At 39.4% G+C, this 12,848-nt stretch overlaps 1 protein-coding gene across 1 annotated transcript; it reads right to left on the minus strand.

The window, feature by feature from the left end:
- Window positions 1-5,321: 5,321 nt before the first annotated feature.
- Window positions 5,322-5,891, minus strand: LOC108118416. Its single transcript, XM_017231093.2, has one exon. The coding sequence runs from the start codon at window positions 5,852-5,854 to the stop codon at window positions 5,405-5,407; it is 450 nt and encodes a 149-aa protein (XP_017086582.1). The 5' UTR covers window positions 5,855-5,891; the 3' UTR covers window positions 5,322-5,404.
- Between the last annotated feature and the right edge of the window lie 6,957 nt (window positions 5,892-12,848).

A 12,848-nucleotide genomic window follows, 5' to 3' on the forward strand; every position in this document is an offset into this window, starting at 1 on the left:
CTGTGCGGGTGTCTGTGTCTTCTGTGAACAGCAGCTGGCAACAATTTGCTACGTGCCTCGTGTGCTCGTCCTGTAAACTATTATCCTCGCCCAAAAAATTTATAACAAAAGTGAAGCCAAGGGGAAAATGTTGGTAAGGGCCTGGCAGGAGGAGTGTGCTGCTCATGTGTGTGCCAAATGAGTTTAATCACCTTGCTGAAAGTTGAAAGAAACTAAGAGAAAAAGGGGATATACAGGGCGAACTCACTAAAGAAAATATATGCCTTTTAGGTTTCAGTTATTTAATGTTTAATAATGTCTAAAAAAGTATTTGTTTTTCGTAATTTTGAAATATATAAATATATTATATATATATTAAATCCATACACCCTGGATTTTGTATTATATTTGTTCGCTTAAATATTCCACACTTTAAATTTATTCATGAGCTTTCACTGTACTTGCATCCTCTTAGGAACGAGAGATAGTTGACATACTTTTCGAAGGCGTTGTAATTGAAGTGTTGCTTAAACAAAAGCTAAAACTTAAATTGCTGCGAAATTGTCTGTGCCAAGAAGCTCACTCTTTTCCAATGGAAAATGGCAAACGTTCGCCATTTCTGGCAGTTTTTTTCGTTAGTTTCGTAGCTCGGGTAGAGTTGCACCAACTCCAAAAGTGGCGGCAGGATGTGGGAGCCTGAGTTGGAGGAGCAACATTTATGGCGTCGGCATCGCTGCTTAACTGTTCCGAGTGCCACTTGACTGACGCAATGCTTTGACCAAGTAGCGGGTGACAAGCCAAGCGCCTTTGTGGCTGTCAAGTGGCAGTGGTTGCACCACCGCCCCCTTTTTTTGGCGGTGCTGCCTTCAACTCCACACATAAGTGCACTTGCATGGGGCCACAGAGACTGCAACAAAGTTGCCTTTGCCACGAATGCGACAGTGGTAACAAATCGAGCTAAGTTCCTCACTGGAGAAGTTTAACAGGTGACCTTGAGTGGCTGTTGAAGGTGTCAGCTGAAGGGCTTAATTCTTAGAAAGATTTAGGGTTTTGAGGTTACTTTGTGACATATGAATGGAGTTTACTGTTCATAATACATTTGTCAGTCTTTCAAGCAAAAGGCATTAAATGTAGTTTCATTAAGCTATTAATTATATGTTGTTATGATTACAGATAAAGATTTATTAGTAACAAGTTTTCAAATGGGAAATTTTATTTAATGGGAATTTAACTAAATGGGTCAATATAAATGCCCCACTATGCAGTGGCTGAGTCCCAAACGACGACATCGACGATGGGCACTTTGTCAAAATGTTGCCCCGTCCCTTTTGCTGTTTGCCAAATTAAATCTAAACCATCGGCCACAAAAGCGCAACGTCTCAGCCAACTGGATTGAAGGAGTCGGATGCCTCGGTTGGCTTGAACTACCCAAGGAGCACAAGTGTGTACAGTTGTGCTCGCAGACAACTATCGATTCGCCTGGCTTGAGGCGCAGATGTAGCCAAGTCAAAGATGCTGAGGGGGTGGCGAAAGAAAAAATAAACTTTTGCTAATACAATAATAAAAAGTTACTACGTGCACTGTTGCAAGAACGGAGAAAGACTAAGGCACAGAGTGTGTATTGGGGAAACCGAGTGAAAATAATATAAAAAATTTAAGTAAAACTTTTCTCCTCTTTCACACTCGCTGAGAAGTTGGCTAAAACTTTTACTTAACGTTAACCTTAAAGGTGGGCGGCGGGATGTGTTTCGGATTAGTGCCGCCGCGACACTGATTAGATTTATCAGCTAGTCAAGTTGCACATGATAAACGGGAGTGAGGAAAGGTGTGGCAGCTATCTGCTGCAACTTATGGAAAAATCCAGTGCAACAATCAAAATTCAATCAGACAGCGATACCGCACCGCTGCCACCACTCTTGGCAGCAACAGTTGTCAATTGCCAGTGGCACATGGCGACACCAGAGGCGTACATGGCAAAATATACATGGAATTAAAAAACAAATATTACGGTTTCTGTTAGTTAGGAATTAAATCGTTAAATGGCTATAACTTTAACTTGAACAACACGTATTCATATGATTTGTAATAAATAAAAATTACTATGCGTGTAAGGTTTCTTACAAATAGGAAAATATTTTTTAAGTGTTCTTGAGCACATCAAACCGATTGCAGTAGTTACATGACAGCGCGACATGGCCAGTAATGAGTGGAAAACAGCAGTGAATGGCAGCGGGTGAAGTTTGTTATTGGATTAAAGCTGAAATTGTCAGAGGAATGATATTTCCCTAATCGAATTGGAAGGGGGAATCCATAAATGGAGGATGGCAGTCATATGGCAATGCCTTAGCCCACTTTCCATTACACACTTCTGCAATCAAAATGCAAAAGGCTCACAGCCAAATGTCGCCTCGTTCCCTCCGTTTTACAATATCTCACAAATAGCACGCGTCCAAATCATAAATGAGCCATAAATAACACATTGCCATCCAAAGTCATAAACACATACAGAACAAACAGAGGGTGTGCCGTCGGAAAAGTCAGTCTGGGATTTAAATAAAGATTGTGTTTCGATTACCCTGTGAATAAAGCGTTATATTATCCTACATCTATGTTGTATAGTTTTATTTTAGATTAAAAAAATTAAGCACTATAAAGAAATGAAAATAATGTCTGGTATATATTAAGATTTTATATTCATTAATATAAATATTTTAGTGTTTAACAAAATTACCTTGCACCTACATACCCTTAAATATTTCAAAACACAGGATATGCATATATCGTTACTTATGACCAAGACCCATACATTTATAGATGACGAAGCTGGCTGAAACGTGCTTGAAACCTTGTTGTATTTTCGACTTCTGCATATGTTTTTCCTTGTTTTTCCTCTTCAGGCATTCTTTTGCCCCCATTACCCTACGAACTTTTTCCACTCCTTATATTGAAACCCTTGTTTTTGTTGTTTTCTGACGCTGGGAGTTGCTTGTTGATAAAATTTAATCATATTACACATATTTCGCTCTTTACGGTCTGTTACCCCAATATGGCCCCTGGTTTTTTGAGGGGGGCGCTGTTGGTCCATGCATGCTGGAAGTATTTACTCTTGTTTACAGTTGTGCACCGCCGGCGAAAATGGCCAAAAAACATTCAATTTGAAAATTAATGCCCTTAGGATATTATTCATAAAACTCATATGATTGATGCAGCACGGGAAGAGTGCGAGGTATATATACATGCCAAAAAACCTAAACTGCTGCATGGCTACTATAACGAATCTTTTCCGCTTTATTCATAGCCCTTCCCTGTTTTCTTAACCCTTTTTGCTGCTTTACATATACATATATTTCCATGCAGATGTTTGGCCACCCCCTTTTCAAGCCGCCACTGTTGTAATTGCCCTGTGGCCTTTGCCGCGTTGAAGTCCTGCCAGCAACCGCAAAAGTTTATTGTGCGCTATAAATTTAATGCAACGAACCATTTGACTGGGCAAACCAAAACTGACAATGAGAGAAAGTGGGAGAAACGAGAGGAAATATTAGGTAAGAAAATAAAAACTTTAAGGAAAGCAGAAGATTTTTTCTATTGAAGTGGTACAAGGATCATTTCTGTAGCCTTAAAGTTGGGAAAAGTAAAAATCACACTTCAGCAAACAAAATCATACAAGTCAAGGCTAAAACCTTCTAGATGACACAATGATTGAATAATCGAGTGTGAAGGAAGTATGATTCAGGGGGTATCAATAAGCGGAGCGGCATAAAATGTTGTCGGAAATGATTGCGGAAATTACACTAAAACGCAAGAAAAGCCAACGCATGTGACGCCGCCATGGGAAAAGGAAAATTTGTGTTGGAAATGAAAGTGGAAAAGAAATGTGGGAGGTAGTGCCCCAACTAAAGCCGAAGTAATGGAAATATTTTTGGTTAACGCCTGCTTGCCTTGGGAATTTCCCGAACTCTTCCAGTCAGACGTTATTGTTTTGGGGTAATTTCCAGAAATGGTGGAAGAAAATTCATTTGAAATTCTAAGTGGAATGAAATCTTTAAATATGTTTGAACTAAGCAAAGAGAAGGTCTGCATTAACAATGGGTTAATCTATTATGTATAATATATAATATACATGAATAATATATTTTCCATTGGTGGGTATTATTTTCAAATAAAGAACATGGCTAAGCATATATAAATATTACTTTCGTAGGTATTTTTAAGTTAGTCTCTGCTGTTTAAAAACATTATATAACTCAGCTTAAAATGAAAACCCTCACAAGTTTCACCCACCACTGCTAGCTTTCCTTTGGGGACCTCCGCTTATGCCGGACAATCGGTTTAATACCTTTACTTTCGTTCGTGTCGCAGACGTTAATTTATTTTGGTCGCGTGTGCATTTCAAAACTCTTGGGAGGACAAAACACGTTAAATAGTAAAGGACCAAAACACCAAAGGACTTAGAAGCTTCTGTGCTAATTATGGCAATGGAGGTGACGGAGCACATCGAAGGATCTGTGGGAGTTCTTGGGAAATTCTATATAGAGACCAAAGACCAACATTACATACTAGTATTCCATGCGTATAATCAGAAAGGTCAAGAGTCATCGGCTGCTAACTACACGAAATTCGAATTAATTAAATTCCTCGCCCACATATTCCTGTGCCATGGCATTGAATTTCAATTTATAATTTTATCGACTGTTCAGGTTTTTAATTGCTAAATATTTGCAGCTTGTGTACATAATTTGTTATATATTAACTGGAAACAAAGAAAAATGGCCGAGAGTGTAAAGGGGGCGAGCAAATAATGAGAGAATTTGGAAAATGCAAATTAATTATGCTACACATGTATTTGTTTAAGTTATCTAATTAGACTCGAACGCAATTCATTTTCAATTGTTTGTCGTCATTTGCAATCGAATATTTATGGTCAAACTTATTTAATTTAATATCCTACAAATGGTGAGCTTTTTTAGACTACTTTTCTATGTGATTAAATGGATTAGCAGTCTTTTTTTGGACAATTAAATAAATTAAAAAACGATTCTTTACAAATTCTAATTTACAATTTTCCTCATTGGCTGAGTTTTTCTTAATTTATTTCAATTTATCAAATTCGAATATAAAAAATGCTGAAATTAAATTGTAAATTTGTTTAAAAAGGCATTATTCAAATCATTTGCCATTTTTGTAAATCTTTATTTGGTAGCGATGTGGCTTAACAGTGATTATTGTTAATTTAAATGAATTAAAAAACAATTATTCAGAATGAAGTTCATTACGTGTAGTGATGTTAAGGTGCACCAAATTACATATTAGGTAAAAAAAAAACATATTTAATAAAAGAATAATGCAATCAGGATTTTTATGGTATTCTTTAGGGTGCTTAAAGTTTTTTCCACCACTTTCATCCTGGTGGGTTGTGTTCCCTTCCTCAAAAGGGGTATTCATCATCCTGGATCAGTTCTTGGATCTTCTCCTTGACTCCCGCATTCTCGACCAAGTGATCCGAACTGATAAAGAGCAAGTTATGACAATCGGTCACTGCGCAGCGAATTTTGTTCTTGTCATTAATACGACTGCTTATACTGTCGAGGTCATAAACGTGACCGCACACCTTGTTACAGACAGGATTTTTAATGAGATCTTTGGTCCATGGATCGTATGGTGAGGTAATATTAATCCTGGATACTGGACCCTGCATAAAATTATTGATATTGTCGTTAACTTCGGCATTCTCGACCAAGTGAGTCTCCGTAGCTTCCGCATTTTCAGCTGAGTGATCCGAGTTTTTGAAGAGCTTGTCAAAATCGGTCACTGCGCAGTAAAATCCGTTGATACTGCACAAGTCGTAAACATGATCGTTGCAAACTAGACTCTCCATGAGTTCTGGTGTGGTGTTATTGATCTTGGATATTGAATCCAGCATAATTTGATGGATATTGTTGTTAGCATCGGGATCCTCGACCAAGTCAATATCCTCAAATTCCGCATTATCGGTCAGATCCTCGTTTATATCGGTCACGTTACTGTCGTTGATACTGTCTACATTCTCGATGAGTTCTGGTGAGGTGGTATTAATCCTGGATACTGTATCCTGCACAATTTGCTGTATATTGCCGTTGACTTTCGCATTTTCGACCAAATGACTCTCCTTCACTTCCGCATTTTCGGCCAAGTGCTCGGAGTTAATTAAGTGCTTGTTGTCAGAATCAGTGACTGGGCAGCAAATATCGTTGTGGTCCATGTTAAGCCCGCTGGTATTGTCGAAGTCGTCAGTGTAATCGCACATCTTCTCGATGAGTTCTGGTGATGTGGAATCGGTCCCGGATTCTGGATCCTGCAACATTTGCAGGATCAACTCTTTGGCTTCCGCATCCTCTACCAAGTCATCGGAGCTGATGAAAAGCTCGTTGTCACAATCAGCAACTGGGCAGCGAATTTCTTTATTGTCCTTAGTGAGAAAATTTATTTCATCGACATCGTAAATGTGACTGCACACCTTGTTGCGAACGGGAGTCTTGAGTTCTATGGTAGTGATCCGGGGCACTTCACCGTCGGTTGGAGTTGACATAGCCTCTGCAATTAAGGTTTCGATCGATTGGTTAAAGCTCCGATACTCGTCCGTGTTTTTTGGATCAATCGACATACGGTCAACTGCCTCGCGGCGACCGACCAAATTCCTCTCGTATTCCTCCACTGAATGGCTTTCCTCACCAGCCTGGGCCACCTCCTTCTCAAATTCGTGAAATCTGGTAAACGACTCAATGACCTCCTCGGCGAACTTAAAGCACTGTGTGGCGCCTTCCATCAACATTTCATGTTTTTCTCTCCCTATCAGGAATTAATTTCTTTCAGTGAATTCTTTTCATGACAGGTTAGCTTACCACGAATTCCTTTAGCGAACACCGCGAAGAAGGAAAGGACCCTATCGGTGTACGTTTTGATTTCCATTTTTGGTAAAAGAAGAATAATCTTGCTAAATATTCAGCAAGAGCTGGGAAAGTCGATTTTTTGCACGGTATCGAGAGTTCCGATGATATAAAAACGATAAGGCAACTATGTTTCAATTTTTACGATGCATAATGGTTCAGGAACTACAACTTGAATGAATGGTGGGTAAAGGGATTCTCTTATATAATATAATGAAATTATGAAATAACTTAATATTATAATACAAGGAATAATTTAAATAAATTAACGTCCCCCAAAGTTTCCACTTTCCAATGGACTCCAAACTCTTACCACTTAATTAGCATTTGTTTAAGTTTAAATTCAAATTTCGACTTTTCTGCTGTCGCTGTATAAAAAATTGTCCAGACCCATAAATTTAATTAGTTCGAGCCAAGCTCACTGCGGTCTGGAGGTCAGTGGTAGCAGGCTCTCTTGGCCAAACAGATGCCAGAGTCACGGCCACGGAGGAGGAGCCACATGCATACACGGACCCAGAGCCGAAACTTTGCCAAATTAGTTCAAAGTTCAAACATTTTCCAGGCCAAGAAGGAAGCGGGTGTCAGCAGCTAGCTGGGCGAACAAAAAAAATGTAGCAAGCACCAAGTCAATTATTAAAAATAATTACTTTAGCCCAAGTTGCCACAGCTAAATTTTGGTATTTGCTTACTTCTTTATTATATTCTGTAACATTCTTCCCTTGAAGGCCTTAAGTGTGTTAAACTTTTTTAAATTGGTAACATCCAAGGACTTTCGAGGTTGTATTAAAATTTAGATTTTCCAGTTTATAGCCCAATTATTTTAAATATTTTAATAAACTGAAGTATTGTTTATTACTAAGTATAATAATATAAGCCCTAATTAATAAAACATGTTTAATTTTTATAATTATTAAAATTGTAGGGTGCCTTCTAGTTGGTACTTTTTAATCATTATCATTACTTTGTTGTTTTGCATTGTTGTTATTCTGTTTTTTTAACAAACTTAAACTTTTACGGCTCGGGTTCATTTTAGCTGAAACAGACAAAAACGGGCGAAAACGAGTGGCATTCAAAATGCGAGCCACCTAAAAAACATGGTCAGCCCCTCGGCCACACCTTCTCCATCCCATTGCCTCCCACATTGGCCACGCCCACTTCAGCAAACGGCAGTCAACTTACGCCATTTGTTATTTATAAAAGATTAAACCGCAAAAAAGCCAAAGGAAGGGATTTTGAGGGGACATGGAGGTGGTAAAAAAAGATAGAAAATGGAAAGGGTGGTGGTTGCACTCAGAAACAGTGATGTGCAAAGTAAAGATATACTGGATAACGGGATGATGTTTAGTTTACTTAGCTATTAAAAACGCATCTTTTATATTTAAATACAATTGAGTACTCAAAATCCGTTTTGGTGTTTATTAATATTTAAGATTTTTCTTTGAATTTTAAAGGACTTTATTAAATTTCTGTCAGTGTTGAGAATTGTTTTATCTGTTTCATGTGCTTGCCAACCGCAAAAGGCGCTGACCAAAAAGGCAGAAAGAAAGAGAAATTATAATAATATTTAACTAAATATGCCTACTGTGGGTGGGTGGGCGTCCACCAACTTGATTTTGTTCTCCTGTGTGTGTGGGCTTATTTATGGCCGCGTCCCTAATTGAATTGCAGTTTATTTGAGCCCGAGAGCTGCGAGCTACTTGAACAAAAGCTCTGGCCCGCTGCTCTGGCCACAATTTTTTAATTAACTTTCTGCGCGACCGAAAGGTAATTTCTGCTCCTGTTTGTGTATATGTGTTTGTGGAGTGGACCAAAATGATTTATACGAAACAATTATCAGTTTAAATGGCGTATTGAAATTTCTGCACAAAAGTTCCACCACCTGAAAAGTGCCCTGGCATCGGGCTTTAATTTTATTATGCCGTCCAAGCTAACGAGATTAAAAAGTTTTGCCAACGCCTGTCACAGCTGCTGGGAGGAAAATAGAGGGAGGTGGGCGGCTTGGATGGAAAATTGGGTGGAAAAGTATATGGGAAAACGTGGAAATTCAGGGGGCTAACTCAAAGTGTTTGCGATAGTTGCAGCTGAGAGCTGAGAGCTGCAAGCTGCGTTGCATTAGCCGTGAAAGGGGGGGTTAAAAAACTTGTTGCTGAAATGAAATGGCAACGGCCATTAGTAAAAGTTCCGGAAGAGGGATAGAGAGGGGGATCGGTTGGCACTTTCCGCCGCCAGCCGCAACAATAAATCAAAGCTGAAATATGCAAACATCCCATACAAATCAAATGAAAGCCAAAGCCACGAAAATAAAAGACAAGCGCCAAACGAACTAATAGAAAACCCAGGACCCAATTCGATTGCAACTGCCAAGCCAAAAAACCAAGAGAAACTGGCGTGGCGCAAAAAACCAAATATACTATATATCTATGTATTACAGATCGATGTGTATTTGGGAAAGTAAAAACAAGAAGCGGTCCATAAAAACGCCCACGCTGCGGTGGTGGGCGTGGTCGGCAGCAATCGCCGTAAAAGGCGGCCAACGACCATTTCGACGGCGGGAATGCGCGGGATAAAGAAATCAATTTGGTTTGATATCATACTCAAATTAAACCGAATTGAGATTTTAGGCGAAACCATTTTATTGACGATTCGATTGGGAAAGTTGGCAATGTGCACTTTGAGACTTTGGCAACAGTAAATGTTGTTTAAATATCATTGTAGTATATAATAAAAGCTATTATTCTGAACGTTCATTGATTGGTATTTAATATAAATGTGTTATTTTCAGCCATTGAATTGCATTAAAAAATCTCACTCGTCCCTTTTAACTTTGAAATGTTTCAGTTTTGGACATCATTTATTGATAGTTTTTCCCATCAATTGCAACTAATAGTTATCCTCAAAGCAACATCGATTGCTATCAAAACGAAATGGCGAAAAGCTGCAGTCAAAAATTTATGAAAAAATGCGGGACAGATAAATGTTCACTGCGGTCAACTGAAACATGCAAATGGAATGGGAATATGTGAAAGGAAAACTAGAGCTGCAACCCATATTCTCCTCGTGTTTATTTTATGATACAATATTAAAGCGAAAGTTTGTAAATGCTCTGCGTGTGTTTGTGTGCTTTCACCAAATTAAATGCCATAAAATGCAGCAGACGAGTGGAGCTGCAGGGGCACAAACATTGGGAGATTGGGAGGCAACCAACATATTTTAGCGACAAAACAATTAAAACTGCATGCTGAGCGAACTGCGAGAGGCATCTGCCTTTTGCCCCTTTCCTCACTCAGCCGGAGGCAAAATGAGCAGTATCCGCCTAGCAGGGGGTGTGGTTGAAAAGGATGGGGAGGCTTACACTGAAAAAAAGACCAAAGTGTTTTAGATATTTTAATGTTATTCGACAAAGACAATATAAGATTAAGTTATTATTGATTTGAATATAAAGATAAAAACTCTGAATATAATATTTCGTATTTCAAATAAATATAACATACCTACTCATTTCTTTAAGTGGAGGACAGCGGACAGTGTTGTTGCAGCTTTGGCACGAAGTGTCACGTTTGCGAGCCATAAATTTCGCATTATTGCGCGCGTATCCGTGCATAGATTTTCATGCACATTTGCTTAATAAAACCCAGACTCCCGCCATTTCCATTTACCCCCAAATCCACACCAAAGCAAAACAAAAAGCATACAAATCCAACAGAAAAAAATTGTAAATCAAAAGCGAGCCAGCGAACGAGCGCAGCGACGACAAAAACAAAATTTTGATGGCCCACATGGCGTATGCTTAACCACATCCGACTACACACTTCCGCGCATTTGGCGCTGGCCCTGAAAACCGCCACCGCTCTGGATTGTTAACAAATGACTCGATGTGGTCGGGCACTCTAGGGAGTGAAAGGGGTGTCTGATTTAGGGCAACGGGGGCGGATGCCCGCCTGATTCCATATACATACCATATCTGTAATGACTCATTTCGCATGCCCATTTTGATTCCCTTGGAAAGGGTACTCCAGTTTTGAGCTGGAGCTTGTAGAGTTTTGTCTTAAGTTTGAAATGTTATAACTAAGTAACTAAACCAGCTCTATTGTTATAATTTCAAAGTAATGATTTCAAAGCCCTTCTCCACAGAAGTCAGTCAGTGTTCAATGACATTAATTTTGTAGTACTTCTTTGACTAAATTTTGTCTTTTAGAGCTTCCAAATATTCGGTTCAAGGAGAAAACATTCTACTTCCGTGATGAGTAATCTTCCTTTTTTTTCGCGAATGGTGGTTCTGCATTAAATCACCATATCGGCACTTGGAGGATCCGAGTTCAGCTGGTCAACAATTTTAAGTTGAAAATTTAAATGGGGTGGAAGTACGGAGTAGAAGTCTACCAGCGGGGTGAGCGATTGGTGCTGCTCTGTGTGGCAGCTGCGGTCAAAAGTCGCCCATTAGTCGTCCGCCAAAAATGAAATCTATACGTGCGACGCCTTTAATTAAAAGCGACTCAAACGCCGGAACACGAAGCTATGATGAATGATGATGAATGAACAAATGATAACATCGATTTCTTATTGGATATCGAATGAATTCCCCTTTTACCAACCCTGTTAAGTTTTTTTGCAAGTGGATCCCGTGCTACGTGTAATTGGCGCTACTAGGCTGCCATCGGGAATTTTGGCCGCGTAAGCTCTGCAGCACTAATACTCACGCACATGGTCGCATCTAACCCGAGGTCATTGGGAACTGCGTTGATGGCGTCATGTTTCTTTTATGCATTTCAGCTCCTGTTGAAGGGTCATCGTTCGGACGGAGTCCATCCATTAAGCCAAATGTTCACTGTCGAAGTTCTTAACTATCGATGCTGGGATTGAGGGAAATTCACAGACCCATTTTAAGCAGGCCGATATTACTAAACATATTCCGAATAGTGGAAAAGGTTTAGTAAAGGAATTTCCTCAAAAGCTGATCATAAAATTACCAAATGAAAAATGTGTTAAAAAATGAAAAAGGTATAATAAAAATAAAAAGTTGCCTGAAAATTTAAAATATTTGGCGAAGCCCGCAGCTAATAGTTTCCTAATGGGGCAAACTTTTCTGCCGCCCACAAGGTCAACTACATGCTCCAGATAAGCCTCGAAAAATCTGCGCAAAATGCAAACCATTTTTTTCTTACTATTCGTTTTTGGACTGGTTAATGCTGACACTTGCAGTCGCGTCCAGCGACGGCTGCCAGCAACAATTTTGAGTTTATCACACGTGCCAAATTGTGCGGCCACCTCCTGCGGCGACAGGAGCAGCAGCAGGAGATGAAGAAGCGGCCCCAGGGCGGCAAACGTGCAGAGGTATACGTGAGCTAAAAGCTACGAAGCGAGTCGACCCCAAAAACTGTTCGCCAACTCTCAGGGGTACTGAGAAAAAAAATAAAAATTAACTTTACACAAAAACTTAGAACAGAAAGGTAGGGGCTTCATAACTTCAAGAACTACATAATAATCTTTTATATTTTAATGCAATTTTTTTCACACTATTCAAATTCAAATACACAATGACATTATATATAAATAAACCCTGAACCCTATTTATAATTTCATTTATTGGACTTTAAAAAATAGTATTTTTTCGAGTGCACCACCCGATCACGACGCATTTCCAGTTTTGATTTATGCAGCGGAGTTCAATGCAAAAAGTCAACTTCTGCTTGGCCTGGTGTGGCCATAAAGAACATAATTTATGTCGTTTCACTGATGGCTTTCCATGCGCTTAGGAGTTGAGTGCTTCGATGGGGTGTTGGCTCTCTCACCGCTATGCCCATCCTCATCCCCTGATATAACCATCCCCTTGTCTCCAAATTTGGCAATTGAATTGCTGGACCCAAAAGCAGGCACAAAGCGAATTGACCGGAAACGCGCCTAATTGACTCGACTTTTTCCACAGTTATTTTCCTGTTCTTTTCGGCA

Source organism: Drosophila eugracilis, unplaced genomic scaffold, assembly GCF_018153835.1.
Source record: "Drosophila eugracilis isolate 14026-0451.02 unplaced genomic scaffold, ASM1815383v1 contig_1197, whole genome shotgun sequence".
NCBI lineage: Eukaryota > Metazoa > Arthropoda > Insecta > Diptera > Drosophilidae > Drosophila > Drosophila eugracilis.